The sequence below is a fragment of the Solea solea genome, chromosome 1, assembly GCF_958295425.1.
Source record: "Solea solea chromosome 1, fSolSol10.1, whole genome shotgun sequence".
NCBI lineage: Eukaryota > Metazoa > Chordata > Actinopteri > Pleuronectiformes > Soleidae > Solea > Solea solea.
This window is the reverse complement of record NC_081134.1, coordinates 25,647,711-25,665,153: the sequence shown is the minus strand read 5'-3', so window position 1 is coordinate 25,665,153 and position 17,443 is coordinate 25,647,711. Positions and strand designations below refer to the sequence as shown.

The following is a 17,443-nucleotide window of genomic DNA, read 5'->3' as shown; positions in this document are numbered from 1 at the left end:
GAGACACAAATGCTGATTTTGTTTTTTATTTATTTTAAATTTTTATTTTGGCTCAATCACAGTTTTCTTTTCCTCTGCGCTGCCCCCTGGTGGCAGTTCATTTACACACATCCACTCGACGCATTTACCCATCATGCCTCAGTAGTGATAAACCTCAACCCTACACGAGATTCTCACTTTACATTTTATTTATTAATTTGACTGTTTTTTGTTTTTAAATATTGCGATCTTTAGTCCGCTCACAATGAAGAAAATACGAAAAAATGAGTTCATGAACTTAAAATAACAGGAAATAAAGAACCAAATATTTTAGAAGGTCGACTTCACAGCTGTGTGTTTGTGTCAAGGCTTTTATTTTGAAGGTTCTCCCTCATGTTTCCTTTATTTTCAGTTGGTTTAGCAGATTTTGTCGACAAAATAATCGTCTGATGCCAGAGTCCAGAGAGAAAATCAGTGATTTTAACATCAATTCAATTCAATTCAATTCAATTCAATTCAATTTTATTTGTATAGCGCCAAATCACAACATACATGGTCTCAGGTCTGTACATAGACAACATCAAGGAGAGCAGAGAAACACAACAGTCACACGATGAGAAAACACTAGGCATCAGTGGAGAGAAGAAGAAATATCTGACAGAATCAGGCTCACAGATGTGCAGCATCTGCCTCTACCGGTTGGGGTTAAAGGAAAATGGGGGAGAGAAAGGACAAGAGGGAGATGAGGTGGAGACCAGGAGCAGAAACACAACAACTGTATCAAGTTACAAGTTTATACAGTCAATGATGACATGTTTCTAGCAATACAATGTAATTTATAAAGCAGCAGCAGAGAGTGTTGATAAAAAATTATACTAATATTGACTTTTAATTATAGCACAATAATAATGGTGATGATATGTATGATAGTAATAACAACTGGATCCTGGTCCTGCAACCTTCAAGATGAGAATACAGAGAGAGCGAGAGGGAAGGAAGGAAAGACACAAACTAGGGAGAGAAAGAGACAAGGTTAATGACATATAAAAAGTCATATTCATACCCCTGAGTGTGAGAGAGTGAATGTGACAGAGTGAGTGTGAGTGCACCACAGAAAAATCCGAGCAGTCTCGGTCTATCACACACACACACAGGAATTGTTGCCTCCATCACTAAGTTCAAATGTCTGATTTTGTCTCTTCAGTGTTTAAAATCCTTTGTTCAGATTTACGTCAGTGACACAAAGTGACCACACGAGGCAGCAGAGGAGCAGCAGCTAAAATCACACATTTTCTCTATGAGGCTTTGGTGTGAGAGAGTGAGTGCTTTACAAACTGTGCAGTTTGTGTGAGGGTGAAAAGATTTATATTAAAATGTGATAAATGATGATGATGGAGACGTGTGATGTCACTCAGAGCTGCAACAACACTGGTTATTATGGGATGTCTTCACGTGGGGGCCCTCGGTCAAATGAACTTTATTTTTCTTTACTGTTGATGCTAATATTTTAGTTTAAAATACAAATAAAAACAGGAAGTAGTCACACTTCCTCTCACAGATCATTTTTTATATAACATACATTTTCATATCATATTTTATTTAATTCTATAATTCCGAATATATACAAAAAAAATTAACATTGTGTTTATTGGATTTTGTCATGTAAACATATAACATAGCAAATTATACATTGAACATCTTATTTTTTCCCCTAATAATATGCACACATATATACATACTTAGATACTCATCAAAGTACAGCAAGAAATTCAAAACTTCCAAAGTGAATGAATAAATGAAATAAAATACAATAAAATAAATAAATAAACCTACATATAAATGGAAATTAGTTTAGTTAGTTTAAGGTATATAAAAATCCAAAGGTGAAGTAACGAATAAAAAAATGATAGTAATTACATTTTGTTCATCAACAACTACTGTATGTCTTATTCGGTATCACTCTTTAATTATCTGCTGTATTCTAATGCTCAATGGGGTAATAAGTCAGAACTCTGTATGTGTGTGAACTATGAACCAGCTAGTTCCCGCCTCCTCAGCACAAGCTGGACAATAAATCGAATACACCAAGAGAGGCGGGACTTAAGGCAGAACAGCCAATCATCAGCCGGTCACACTCAACACTAGTGTCACGTTTGAGGCAACGACAGGAGAGGGAGGGGTAGAGGAGGGGGAGAGGAGGCATCCGCAGCGAGCGCAGGAATGAAGCGGCCAGAGATGGAGCGGCAAATGTAGTGAGGCGTTTGTGCAAAACTGAGGAAAAAGTGCAGAAAAAGTGTGGTCTTTGAACCCTCTCACCGGCAAAAGTGCGGCTTTTAAAACACCCACCTCCCCCACGGGTGCGATGCCCCGGTGTGTGTGTGTGTGCGTGTGTGTGTGTGCGCGCAAGGACGCAGGGAGAGGAGAAATAGGTGCGAACTTGCGTCTCATGTATTGTCATTTTAACGCAAAATTAATTATATCGATACAAGCGATATTGTCCCGTGTTATATCGCGTTTAGAAATATATCGATATATTTAAATATCGATAAATCGCCCAGCCCCAGTTTGGATGGTATATTTATATTAGTTACCTTGGATATGGTTTTAAGTATTTTCCCCCAGTAATTGGACAGTTGTGAACAAGTCCAGAACATGTGAATAAGAGAGCCAACCTCAGATTTACACCTTGGACAGTATCAAGAGATTGTCTGACTTATATTATGCAGCCTTTCCGGGGTGTAATAAATTCTGTGTATCAAATTGTATTGAGTTAGTATGTGTTTACTATTAAAGGAGAAGCGTTCACATAACTCAGGCAGGTGACAATAGACATTTGACAGAAGATAAAACAAAAACAAAAAAGCAGAAACAAAACAACACTATGTGGACAATCTACTGATGAAGACAGGTCGGGTTTTCCTTCATCCAGTTTTTCAGATGGGATTTGAAGGAGACATTTGATTGTGAGTGTCTTATGTCGAGGGGTAAATCATTCCAATATGTAGTTCCAATGACTGGAAATGTGGACCGTCCAAAAGTAGTGCACCTGCGTGGCACCTCGCAGTCTCCGCGAGCTACAGCCCTGGTGGCCATTCCATTGACTGATTTGATACTAGTTAAAGTTAGTAACGATCTCCTCTTGGCTTCAGATAATGGTCTAGTCTCTTTACTTGTCCTGTTAGATCTTAGTGCTGCATTTGACACCATTGATCATAATATTCTACTGCAGAGATTGGAGCAGACTCTTGGGATCACAGGTGCTGCCCTCTGCTGGTTTAAATCATACTTATCATATAGATTCCAGTTTGTTCATGTTCATGATAAAACCTCACTACAAACCAAAGTTAATTGTGGAGTTCCACAAGGCTCAGTGCTTGGGCCTATACTTTGACCTTATATATGCTTCCTCTAGGGAACATTATTAGGAAGCACAACATACACTTTCATTGTTATGCAGATGACACACAGCTATATTTATCAATGAGGCCGGATGAAATAAATCAGGTTGTTCAACTCCAGGAATGTCTCAGAGACATTAAGTCCTGGATGACCTGTAACTTTTCACATTGTCACTTTAGATGACATCACCATGGCTTCCAGTTCCACTGTGAGGAACCTTGGAGTTACTTTTGACCAGGAAATGTCATTTGATTCACACATAAAACTAATTTCCAGAACAGCCTTCTTCCACCTGCGGAACATTTTGAAAATTAGAAACATTATGTCCTTACAGGATGCTGAAAAACTAGTTCATGCTTTTGTTACATCTAGATTAGATTACTGTAACTCCTTATTATCAGGATGTTCCAACAAGTCTGGTAGAACCCTTCAGTTAATTCAAAATGCTGCAGTACGAGTTCTGACAGGAACTAGAAAGAGAGACCATATAACTCCAGTGTTAGCTTCTCTACACTGGCTCCCCGTACAGTTTAGAATTCAATTTAAAATCCTCCTCCTCACGTACAAAGCACTTAATGGTCAGGCCCCTTCATACCTGAAAGACCTAGTCTTACCTTTTCACCCTAACAGACCACTTAGGTCACAAAATACAGGTTTACTTGTGGTTCCCAGAGTCTGTAAGAGTAGAATGGGAGGCAGAGCCTTTAGTTACCAGGCTCCTCCTCTTCTGTGGAACCAGCTCCCAATGACAGTTCGGGAGGCGGAGCCTCTCTCTGTATTTATAGTTAGACTTAAAACTTTCCTTTTTGATAAAGCTTATAGTTAGAGCTGGTTCAGGGTAACCTGGACCATCTCTTAGTTATGCTGCTATAGACCTGGACTGCTGGGGATTTTCCTGTGGTGCACACACATTCACTCCCTCACACTCAGAGTATGAATATGACTTTTTATGTCATTAACTTTATGTCATTAACTTTCTCTCCCTAGTTTGTGTCTTTCCTTCCTTTCCTCTCTCGCTCTCTGTATCCTCATCTTGCAGGTTGCAGGATCCAGATCCAGTTTCAAGTCTATTGTTATTACTATCATACTTTTCATCACCATTATTATTATGCTATAATTAAAAGTCAATATTAGTATAATTTTTATCAACACTCTCTGCTGCTGCTTTATAAATTACATTGTATTGCTATAAACATGTCATCACTGACTGTATAAACTTGTAACTTGATACAGTTGTTGTGTATCTGCTCCTGGTCTCTCTCTCTTCTGTCTCTACCTCATCTCCCTCTTGTCCTTTCTCTCCCCCCTTTCTGTCCCCCTCCTCTCCTCTGTCCCCCATTTTCCTTTCACCCCAACCGGTCGAGGCAGATGACCGCACATCTCTGAGTCTGGTTCTGTCAGAGATTTCTTCTTCTGTTAAGAGGGAGTTTTTTCTCTCCACTGATGCCTAGTGTTTGCTCATTGAGGAACTGTTGTGTTTCTCTGCTCTCCTTGATGTTGTCTATGTACAGACTTGAGATAATGTATGTTATGATTTGGCGCTATACAAATAAGACTTTTATTTTCTGGCTGAACGCCACAAAGTCCCCACCTAATTGGCTACTGATAGAACAAGAGGAATGCCATCCATATACACTGGCAACAATTCTATTAGCGCCTACTAAAATCAGTAGATCATTATATAACAACAATCCTATTATCCATAACATGATTTGTATCTGGAAACAAATCAAATCCAGATATAATCTTAAAACCATATCCTCTGCATTACCCATAGATAGAAACCCCACTTTTGCCCCGTCTGGTTTGGGTGGAGCCTTCTCTAAGTGGAATCAGAAAGGTATTAAATGTGTTAGAGATCTGTATATACAAGGTGTATTTGCCTCGTTTTCTCAATTAGAGCAGAAATTTGGATTAGAAAGTAATCAACGCTTTCAATATCTGCAAATCAGGGACTATATACGTAGACATTTTGAGGATTTTCAGACCGAATCAAAAACATTAATCGATGACTGTCTGAAATTGCCAATATATGAACCTAAGTTGATAACACGTATCTATAATAATCTCCTGTCATTAAGTCCCCCCCCCCGCCCATATGCATAGACGCAAATGGGAGAAAGAATTTGACGAGCCGATCACAGATGATCTATGGGACAGAGCCCTTGAGAAGATCAACACTTGCTCACATAGTGCAAGACACTGTCTTATTCAATTTAAAATTATACACATGCTCCGCTTCTCAAAGAAAAAATTACATAATATATATCCAGAAGTATCACCTATGTGTGATACATTTTTTCTGGGGTTTTTAATATAATGTCCGAGGTTATGAGGTTTGTGATAAAGCCAGAACCCTTACTTATTATTCTCGGGGTGTCTGAAACCTTTAAAAAATTAAACAAAGCACAACAATGTTTTATTTCAAATGGTCTTATAATAGCGAAAAAAAAAGATTCTTACGTTATGGAAGAGTGTAAACGCACCAACATCTAAGATGTGGCTGGATGAATTGACTAATACGCTCCATCTGGAAAGAATAAGATATGTTCTGAAAGACAGTCTCCAACATTTTGACGCGACTTGGCAACCTCTGATACAGTACCTTGCTGATACGAACCCAACTTAATATTCGGTCTCTTATGCATAGCAGGGTTCTCATGATATTTCCATGTGCGTCTTCTCCAGGGGGTGAGGGGTGGGTTTTTGTTTTTTGTTTTTTATTTTGTCGACCTGTTATGTTCTGTTTCTGTTGTCTCTGTTTACGTGTTCTGTAATTATGTCTGTATGTTTGTATTATAAATGCCCAATAAAAATACATGGGAGAAAAAACAAAACAGTAAAGCGGTTTGGGCAGAAAAGCCTTAAAAAATTCAACAGGAAAACTGTCCAGGCCGGGGGATTACCTGACTTAATTTTGGAAATGTCTTCTGATATTTCTTTGCCTGTAATAACTCCCTCCAGGCTCTCCCTTGCTCCCTCACAAAGCTGAATAATTAGTTTTTTCAGGAAAGCTACCTTGGGTTGTATAGAGTACTTCATAAAATTGCTTAAAGACGCTGTTTATTAATTTTGGGTTAGTAATTGTGTTAGAGCCCAATTTCTAGATATGTATTTCTCCTTCGGCTTCTTCTCTACGAATTTGCCAGGCTAGAAGTTTGCCAGCTCTATCTCCTTGTTCATAAAATCTTTGCTTTGTCCTTCTCATTGCATTCTCTTTTTTTCCGAGTGGTTATAGTGTTATATTCTAGTTGCTTTGACCTGAGTTTTTGCCTAACTTGCTTGTTCTGTGAGATTAGATGCTCCCTCTCGAGTTGTTTTATTTCTTTTTCTAGAGATTCTACTTTTGAGCTATGTTTTTTGCCATTTTGCCAGATGTATATGATATAATTTGACCTCTTATGTAAGCCTTCATTGATTCCCAAACAACATCGGTTGAGGCAGAGTTCTGATTTTTCTCAAAAAAAAAGATCTAATTGTTTATCAACAAACACAGTAAATTCAGAATCATTGAGTAGATGAGAACTGAAGCCATCTTTTAAGAGAGCCAGATGCTTCAGTGGAAGGGATTGTGATCAAAAGCCCTGAATGGTCGGAAATAGTTAAATATTCACATGAAGGAATTGTATGGGCTCTAGCCAAAGGAACCAGGAAGAGATCAATTCTTGAGTAGCTGTCATGGGCTGGGGAGTAAAAGCAGTATCCCTGGGTCACACGGTTCTGCCTACACCATATATCACAGAGGCCAAAATTTCAGAGCTCCACCTTCAATGCTTTTGCTGCTTGTGTTAGAGTTGTCTGCTTGGTTGATGATCTGTCTAGAATAGGATTGCGTACTTGATTGAAATCTCCCCCAATAAAAGTTTCACCGGCTTGTTAAGTTGAAAAAAATGTTGTGGAAAAACTGGGGATCATCATAATTGGGTGCATATATATTTACTAATGATGGATTGGGAGAAAATGGAGCCTTGTACAACAACCCATCGCCCTCCCTTGTCTCTACAGGTGGAACTCAATTGGAAAGGGATTTTTTTATTAATTAGTATGGCCACTCCTCTAGCTCGCGGGGTAAATGAAGAGAGGAACACATGGTTATAACCCTCTTGTTTTAATTTAGCAGCATCGTATCATTCAGGTGGGTTACCTGCAGTAGAGCTATATCAATCTGGTGTTGCTTCAAGTAGTTGATAATACGCTTCCTTTTTATACAATGATTGCTACCTTTAACATTGAGGGTTAAACATCTATATTGCATAGGTGTATTAGTCATTTTTTAATTGATATTAATGTGGGGACTGAGGCAACTGAATCTGTGTATAGCAGAGTGGGTAAGATGTAATATAGGGTAATACCAGAAAGAAACTGAGGAAGAAAAGAAAAAGAAAAGAAAAAAACAACAACAACAAAAAAACAAAAAAAACTTGACACTCGAATCTTGAATAAACCAGTAGTAACTAACCCCTATCACTTGGACCGTGTTCCTTACCGAGGCCCTCTTACCTACGTTAAACTTACACAGTGATGAGAGCATCACAAACCCTAGACTGTCATCAGCCCTCCAGTAAAAGTACATGCATAAGTCTCTGAATAGACCCTTGACAAGTAAGAACGACGGGTGCCTGAACATGCACCAAACCTTTTGACAGTTGTCAATCAACACAAACAATTCAACAACAATAATAACAATAATCCAAGAAATCCCCATTACACATTAAAAGAGGAGCTTATTTAAAACACCTGTCCAGTGGAACATGTGGGAATTTATCCTCGTAATTGCATCTAAGAATACAGAAAATATATAGACCTTGCACAGTCCGGCGGTATTGTCTTTCAGATACACATAACAAGTATCCACAAACTTGACAGGTGATCTCCTTTATAACCTACCATCGCACCGTGTGGCATGGGGTTTTGTGTGTTTTCGTATAAATACCGTGAATGTCCCGTTTAACTTGATGAGAATACCTCCGGGTATTCCCTGTGCAGGAACGATGAGGATGCCTCCGCCGAATCAAACGATTTGGTTCCTCCTGATCGCATGTCCACTCTGAGTATAGCCAGGTACATCATCCCGTACTTCACACCAGCCTGTCGGAGCTGTTACTTTAGGGGAGTGAATCTCATTCTCCTTTGGTGTAGCCTGGGTGAGAGATCGAGGAATATCATGATCACGAGTTGCCATACCGTAGCTCTCCCTTTTTGCGGGTGGCATCAAGTATCTGGGTCACATCCCTGTAGCGGAGAAGTTTGAGAACAAAGGCTCTGGGGGCTCCCTGCTCACTCGGGCGTCTCTGTAGTGTGCGGTGGGCTCTCTCTACCTCTATCGGGCCGGGGAGTCCCAGGATTTCAGGTAACCATTTCTCCAGAAAGTCCACGGTGTTCGCCCCTTCGACTCCATGTGATTCCCACAATTCTCAGGTTCTCACGGCGCTGTCTGTTTTCATAATCGTCCAGTTTGTTTCAGCTCCATCACTTCTTTCTGGTGTCTCCGTTCCAGCTCTGTCAGCCCTTGGCGTAGGTCCACAGCAGCGACTTCATAGTCATAGCATTTGGCCTCCAGTGTGATAACTTTAGTGTTGGTCGATTGTATGGCTTCGCTCATCTTTTCCAGTGCAGCATCAACTTGGTGTAGTCGGGTCGTAATGGAAGTTTGAATCGTTGCCGTGAACTTCTGCATTTCAGCGGAAAGCCAAGACGGTGGTTCGGACGTCTGTAGCGTATTGTTAGCAGCCATTACAGGTGATAGCTCTGTTTTTTTGCTAGCCGGGGCTGGCATTTAAGGATCCTTTGGGTTGTTGGTCGGTTTTTTTTTGTGGTTTCCTTGTCCACGGACTATCAGTGTCGACATTGTGTTCTTCTTAGTGAGCTTCTATTTCACAAGCACTACTAATAGGGCTTATTCGCTATTAAATCTCAAAATATACCGGAGGTTCCGAATTTACCCGACCGTTCACTGAGCCGCCACAACCGGAAGTCTCATATATACAATTTTTATGTCATTCCTGAATGTCACCACGTGTCACCTAGGTAACAGAACACACTTGTTTTTTTAATAAACTATAATCTACATTTGGGCTGCACGGTTGGTGTAGTGGTTAGCGATCTTGCCTTTGCAGCAAGAAGACCTGGGTTTGAGCCCCGGTTGGAACAAGGGCCTTTCTGCATGGAGTTTGCATGTTTTCCCCGTGTGTGCGTGGGTTTTCTCCGGGTTCTCCGGCTTCCTCCCACAGTCCAAAAACATGCAATGTGGGGATTAGGCAAATTGAACACTCTAAATTGACCATAGGAGTGAGTGTGAGAGTGAATGGTTGTTTGTCGCTATGTGTGGCCCTGCGATGGACTGGCAAACTGTCCAGGGTGTACCCCGCCTATCGCCCAATGTAGCTGAGATTGGCACAGCACCCCCCGTGACCCTCTGGTAGATGATGGATGGATGGATAATCTACATTTTCATAGTCTTTCGTTGTATTATTTAATTCTATAAATCAAACGTTTTTATGTCATTACAGGACCTTCAGCAGGTGAGAATGAAAGTCTGGAAATCTGACAGCACAAAATGGTGGAATTTGCTCTTCCAGTGACTTTGATGTTGTTTGGGAACATGAAAGGTCCGTCTGTCTGTCCACAACACAAAGGTGAACTTCCTGTGATGGCTTTGAACAGAGAGAGTAACTTGTGACTGACTCACGCTGCAGGGAAAAAAGTGCAAATGTGGTGCAAGGAAGTGGAAAAAGACGGAGTCTAGAAGAAGGCGGAGTCTGAGTGTTTGATGGTTAACTGCAGATCTGTTTCTGAAATGGCGCAGCAAGGTGTTCAGCTGCGTTTGGAAAACTTCTCTTGTGCGATCTGCATGGAGCTTCTGAAGAATCCTGTGACGATTCCCTGTGGACACAGTTTCTGTCTGAACTGTATCAAGACCTTCTGGGACGGGAGGACGATCTCCAGCTGTCCTCAGTGCAGAAAGACCTTCAGACCGAGACCAGACCTGACCAAGAACTTTATGTTAGCAGATTTAGTGGAGGAGCTGAAGAAGCCTGCGGTCCACGCTGCTCCTGCTGGAGTGAACGATGTGGTCTGTGACGTGTGTGGGAAACTCAAAGCTCTCAGGTCTTGTGTGGTTTGTTTGGCGTCTTATTGTGAAAAGCATCTCCAGCCTCATTATCACTCGCCTGCATTTAAGAAACACAAGCTGATGGAGCCGTCCAAGCACCTGCAGAAGAACATCTGCTCTCGTCACGTGAATATGATGAAGATGTTCTGCCGTTCAGACCTGCAGCACGTCTGTTATCTGTGCTCGGTGGAGAACTCTGCCTCAGAACCAAAGACCAGAGCCCAGTTCCTCACGTACTCACAGGAAATCACGCTTGATCCAAACACAGCCAACGACGAGATGTTGTTGTCTGAGGGAAACCGAAAAGTCACAGCGACATGGAAGAAGCAGTGTTACCCTCGTCACAAGGACAGGTTCACGGACTGGTGGCAGGTCCTGAGCAAAGAGAGTCTGACTGGACACTGTTACTGGGAGGTGGAGTGGAGAGGGGGAGGAGTCCGCGTCGCTGTGACGTACAAGAGCATCAGCAGATCAGGAGACTCACACAAATGTAAATTTGGATACAATGACAAGTCGTGGGCTTTGTATTGTTACCAGAACAGCTGTGACTTTTATCACAACTCCATCAGGACTAAAGTCTCAGACGTCGAGTTCTCCAGAGTGGGCGTTTACTTAGACCACATCGCAGGTCTTCTGTCCTTCTACAGAGTCTCTGACACCATGAGTCTGCTTCACAGAGTCCAGACCACGTTCACTCAGCCTCTCTACGCTGGAGTTGGACTTTATTTCTCTTTCCCTGGAGACACGTTTGACTTTTGTAAACTCAAGTAGGAGCCGTGAGTTTATCGAGCAGATGACCTTTGACCCATTTGATGAATGTTCATCAAACATGAACGTTCATGATGTTTGATGAACGTTCATGATGTCTGATGAAAGTTCATGATGTTTGATGAAAGTTCATGATGTTTGATGAACGTTCATGATGTTTGATGAACGTTCATGATGTTTGATGAACGTTCATGATGTTTGATGAAAGTTCATGATGTTTGATGAACGTTCATGATGGTTAATATGTTTGATGAACGTTCATGATTTGTTTGGATCACAGAGAAGAATCACTTTATCATCAGTGAAGTCCCGACGGCTTCTAACAACTAAAATATCTGTTTCTGTCTCTCAGCGACATCTGAAGTAAGATGTGAAGAGACAAAGTTCTTCTGGATCAAAATGGAAACTTTTCCAAAAACGCCTGTGATTTATCTCAAAAACACAGACAAAAAGTTGTTTTAAATATCAATGTACAAATATGTTTGAATAAAAGTGCGACGATCAGATTGTTTCTTCTTTATTACGCGACATCAAGGTGAAACAACGTTATTGTGTGTTTTTAACTAATAAAAAACTACATTCATGCTCCTGAATATTAATATAACACAATTATTATTATTATCATGTACAAATATTTATTTATTAATGTATAGAACACTTTAAACACAATTATTATTATCATGTATCTTTATTTATTTATGTATAGAACACTTTAAACACAATTATTATTATCATGTATCTTTATTTAATTATGTATAGAACACTTTAAACACAATTATTATTATCATGTATCTTTATTTATTTATGTATAGAACACTTTAAACACAATTATTATTATCATGTATCTTTATTTATTTATTTATTTATTTATAGAACACTTTAAACACAATTATTATTATCATGTATCTTTATTTATTTATTTATTTATTTATAGAACACTTTAAACACAATTATTATTATCATGTTTCTTTATTTATTTATATATAGAACACTTTAAACACAATTATTATTATCATGTGTCTTTATTTATTTATGTATAGAACACTTTAAACACAATTATTATTATTATCATGTATCTTTATTTATTAATGTATAGAACACTTTAAACACAATTGTTATTATCATGTACATTTATTTATTTATGTATAGAACACTTTAAACACAATTATTATTATCATGTAACTATTCATTTATTTATGTATAGAACACTTTAAACACAATTATTATTATCATGTATCTTTATTTATTTATATATAGAACACTTTAAACACAATTATTATTATCATGTATCTTTATTTATTTATTTATGTATAGAACACTTTAAACACAATTATTATCATCATGTATCTTTATTTATTTATTTATGTATAGAACACTTTAAACACAATTGTTATTATCATGTACATTTATTTATTTATGTATAGAACACTTTAAACACAATTATTATTATCATGTAACTATTTATTTATTTATTTATGTATAGAACACTTTAAACACAATTATTATTATCATGTATCTTTATTTATGTATAGAACACTTTAAACACAATTATTATTATCATGTATCTTTATTTATTTATGTATAGAACACTTTAAACACAATTATTATTATCATGTATCTTTATTTATTTATGTATAGAACACTTTAAACACAATTATTATTATCATGTATCTTTATTTATTTATGTATAGAACACTTTAAACACAATTGTTATTATCATGTACATTTATTTATTTATCTATAGAACACTTCAAACACAATTATTATTATCATGTATCTTTATTTATTTATGTATAGAACACTTTAAACACAATTATTATTATCATGTATCTTTATTTATTTATTTATGTATAGAACACTTTAAACACAATTATTATTATCATGTATCTTTATTTATTTATTTATGTATAGAACACTTTAAACACAATTATTGTTATCATGTATCTTTATTTATTTATTTATGTATAGAACACTTTAAACACAATTATTATTACCATGTAACTTTATTTATTTATTTATGTATAGAACACTTTAAACACAATTATTATTATCATGTAACTTTATTTATTTATTTATGTATAGAACACTTTAAACACAATTATTATCATCATGTATCTTTATTTATTTATTTATGTATAGAACACTTTAAACACAATTGTTATTATCATGTACATTTATTTATTTATGTATAGAACACTTTAAACACAATTATTATTATCATGTAACTATTTATTTATTTATGTATAGAACACTTTAAACACAATTATTATTATCATGTATCTTTATTTATGTATAGAACACTTTAAACACAATTATTATTATCATGTATCTTTATTTATTTATGTATAGAACACTTTAAACACAATTATTATTATCATGTATCTTTATTTATTTATGTATAGAACACTTTAAACACAATTATTATTATCATGTACAATTATTATTATCATGTATCTTTATTTTTTATGTATAGAACACTTTAAAGACAATTATTATTATCATGTGACTTTATTTATTTATTTATGTATAGAACACTTTAAACACAATTATTATTATCATGTAACTTTATTTATTTATTTATGTATAGAGCACTTTAAACACAATTATTATTATCATGTAACTTTATTTATTTATTTATGTATAGAACACTTTAAACACAATTATTATCATCATGTATCTTTATTTATTTATTTATGTATAGAACACTTTAAACACAATTATTATTATCATGTATCTTTATTTATTTATGTATAGAACACTTTAAAGACAATTATTATCATGTAACTTTATTTATTTATTTATAGAACACTTTAAAGACAATTATTATCATCATGTAACTTTATTTATTTATTTATAGAACACTTTAAAGACAATTATTATCATCATGTAACTTTATTTATTTATTTATGTATAGAACACTTTAAACACAATTATTATTATCATGTAACTTTATTTATTTATTTATTTATGTATAGAACACTTTAAACACAATGATTATTATCTTGTACATTTATTTATTTATGTATAGAACACTTTAGACACAATTGTTATTATCATGTACATTTATTTATTTATCTATAGAACACTTCAAACACAATTATTATTATCATGTATCTTTATTTATTTATGTATAGAACACTTTAAACACAATTATTATTATCATGTATCTTTATTTATTTATTTATTTATGTATAGAACACTTTAAACACAATTATTATTATCATGTATCTTTATTTATTTATTTATGTATAGAACACTTTAAACACAATTATTGTTATCATGTATCTTGATTTATTTATTTATGTATAGAACACTTTAAACACAATTATGGTTATCAGGTATCTTTATTTATTTATTTATGTATAGAACACTTTAAACACAATTATTGTTATCATGTATCTTTATTTATTTATTTATGTATAGAACACTTTAAACACAATTATTGTTATCATGTATCTTTATTTATTTATTTATGTATAGAACACTTTAAACACAATTATTATTATCATGTATCTTTATTTATTTATTTATTTATGTATAGAACACTTTAAGCACAATTATTATTATCATGTATCTTTATTTATTTATTTATTTATGTATAGAACACTTTAAACACAATTATTGTTATCATGTATCTTTATTTATTTATTTATGTATAGAACACTTTAAACACAATTATGGTTATCATGTATCTTTATTTATTTATTTATGTATAGAACACTTTAAACACAATTATTGTTATCATGTATCTTTATTTATTTATTTATGTATAGAACACTTCAAACACATGACTACAGTGCAATAAAAGAAGAAAGAAGAAAGAAGAAAAGAAGAACCAACAGTTTAAAATATAAATTAAAAAGATTAAAACTTTAAACCCTCTGGAGGTAAGTGGCTGTGCAAAAATTGGTGCAAAAGGTGGCGTACAGTACTGGGGGCATGTGCAAAGTACAGTCCGTGGGGGTGGGGGCAGCAAGGCTATGGGGGCTACAGAGAGTTCAGGAGTCTGACGAGCTGTCAGACAGGGTAGAAGCTGTTCCTCAGTCTCGTTGTCCTGCTCTTGATGCTCCGTAGCCTCCTGCCTGAGGGGAGGGGGGTGAACAGTGTGTGTGCTGGGTGGGTGGGATCTCTCATGATGCAGGTGGCCCTTTTCCTGCATCTGGAGGTGAAGATGTCTGTGATGATGGGGAGGCTGCTGCCCACAGTTCTTTGTGCAGCTTTCACCACTCTCTGCAGAGCCTTCTTCCGTGCCACACAGTGATGCAGGAGCACAGGACACTCTCCACTACACGTCTGTAGAATGTAATAAGGGCTGACCTTCCTAGTCCAGTGCGTCTCAGCCTCCTGAGGAAGTACAGGCGCTGGTGTGCCTTCCGGACCAGGCTGGAAGTGTTGCTGCTCCAGGTGAGGTCGTCCTTGAGATGCACGCCCAGGTACCTGAAGCTGGAAACCACTTCCACCGCTGTTCCTCCGATGTGCAGGGGAGAATGGAGGGGGATGTCTGCTCCTCCTGAAGTCCACGATCATCTCCTTTGTTTTCTTTGTGTTGATGCAGAGGTTGTTTACCCTGCACCAACCCTCCAGGTGTTCCACTTCCCGCCTGTAGCTGGACTCATCGTTGTTGCTGATGCGTCCAACCACTGCTGTGTCATCAGCAAACTTCACAATATGACAGCTCGGATGTTTAGGTGAGCAGTGATGAGTGAGCAGGGCGAACAGAAGAGGGCTCAGCACGCAGCCCTGGGGGGGGCCAGTGCTGAGGGTGATGGAGGTGGAGGAGATGTCGTGGATCCTCACTGACTGCGGCCTGTCTGTCAGGAAGTCCAGGACCCAGTTGCAGAGGTGGGGGCTCAGTCAAAGTGAAAAGAGTTTATGGATCAGTGGTATGATAAAGCGGATGTGAAGTTGAGGAAGAGCAGGCGGACATAGGAGTCTTTGCTCTCCAGGTGAGTGAGGGCTGTGTGGACCACAGAAGAGATGGTGTCCTCTGTGGATCTGTTTTTCCTGTATGCATATTGGTGGGGGTCCACAGTGATGTCGATACTGTCCTTGATGTGCGTTCTGACCAGTTTCTCGAAGCACTTCATGACTATCGGGGTGAGAGCTACTGGCCGATAGTCATTCAGGCCTGTCACTGTGGAGCCTTTGGGCATGGGGATGATGGTGGCAGTCTTCAGACAGGTGGGAACAACTGACTGAGGTGTTGAAGATGTCTGTGAACACCTCCGACAGCTGGTCAGCATAGCCTTTCAGTGCCCGTCCAGGGATGTTATCTGGACCAGCGGCTTTGCGGGGGTTGATCCTCACCTCTGCCGCGGTCACACTGAGGGGCGCATCACCTTGTGTTGGGGTGAGTCTGGTGCTGGTAGAGCTTCTGGGATTCTCAAAGCGAGCGTAGAAGCTGTTCAGAGAGGGGTCCCGGGGGCACTGTGCATCTGGCGGTCAGTGGTGGCGAGGTCTCCGGAGCACAGACTCAGTCTGATAGTCACATACAGCAGCAGTTTATGCAGCTCGCCATTTACCGCTGGTGATCAGCGGTGGCAATCAGTGGTGGCGATCAGAAGTGCTGTCCCTAAGTGTTTTTAACTGATTTACAGTTTGGCTTGATCCTTGTGACAGAGGTCTCCGGAGCACAGACTCAGTCTGATACAGTCACATACAGCGGCAGTTTATGCAGCTCGCCACTTACCGCTGGCGATCAGCGCTGCTGTCCCTAAGTGTTTTTAACTGATTTACGGTCGGGAGTGTTTGGCTTGATCTTTGTGCTGGTAGTCTCTTCCTGTGACGGCACTCTCGCTGTTTTCCGCACACGCTGCTGTGTTGATATTGTCAGAGAACTAGTGGAGGGAGGGGGAGAGGAATGGAGCGGAGGGAACAGGAGCTGAGTGAGTGAGCGCAGTAAAAAGGACAAATCAGAAACCCCCTTAAAGAAGTGGGTGTGTTTTTGCCTGTGTCTCATTTGCATATAAAGAGACCATGCACAAAACCAAGTGTTCTGAAAGGGGCGGGTTTAGCAGGGTTATTGAACTGCCATGGTGCTTCATCCTTATGGTATTTTGACCAAAGCATGTCACAGACATGTTCATTAGGACACCAGGGAACTATTTTAACTTGGGAAATAGGGTATAATATGTCTACTTTAACACCAGTAATGTGTTGGTAGTGAAAGATGGCGACATTTGTCTT

At 38.0% G+C, this 17,443-nt stretch overlaps 1 protein-coding gene and 1 pseudogene across 1 annotated transcript; both read left to right on the top strand.

Moving 5' to 3' along the window:
- The first annotated feature begins 3,375 nt into the window (after positions 1–3,375).
- LOC131464944 (uncharacterized) lies at positions 3,376–4,288 on the top strand (annotated as a pseudogene).
- Positions 4,289–10,044: 5,756 nt separating this feature from the next.
- LOC131464756 (E3 ubiquitin-protein ligase RNF135-like) lies at positions 10,045–11,354 on the top strand. The gene has a single exon (XM_058637348.1). It carries the CDS (start codon positions 10,148–10,150, stop codon positions 11,258–11,260), a length of 1,113 nt encoding a protein of 370 aa, XP_058493331.1. The 5' UTR covers positions 10,045–10,147; the 3' UTR covers positions 11,261–11,354.
- Positions 11,355–17,443: the final 6,089 nt, after the last annotated feature.

Bases quoted from the DNA above. Each gene is read 5' to 3' on its own strand.
- LOC131464756 (XM_058637348.1), top strand. From the start codon at position 10,148: ATGGTTAACTGCAGATCTGTTTCTGAAATGGCGCAGCAAGGTGTTCAG.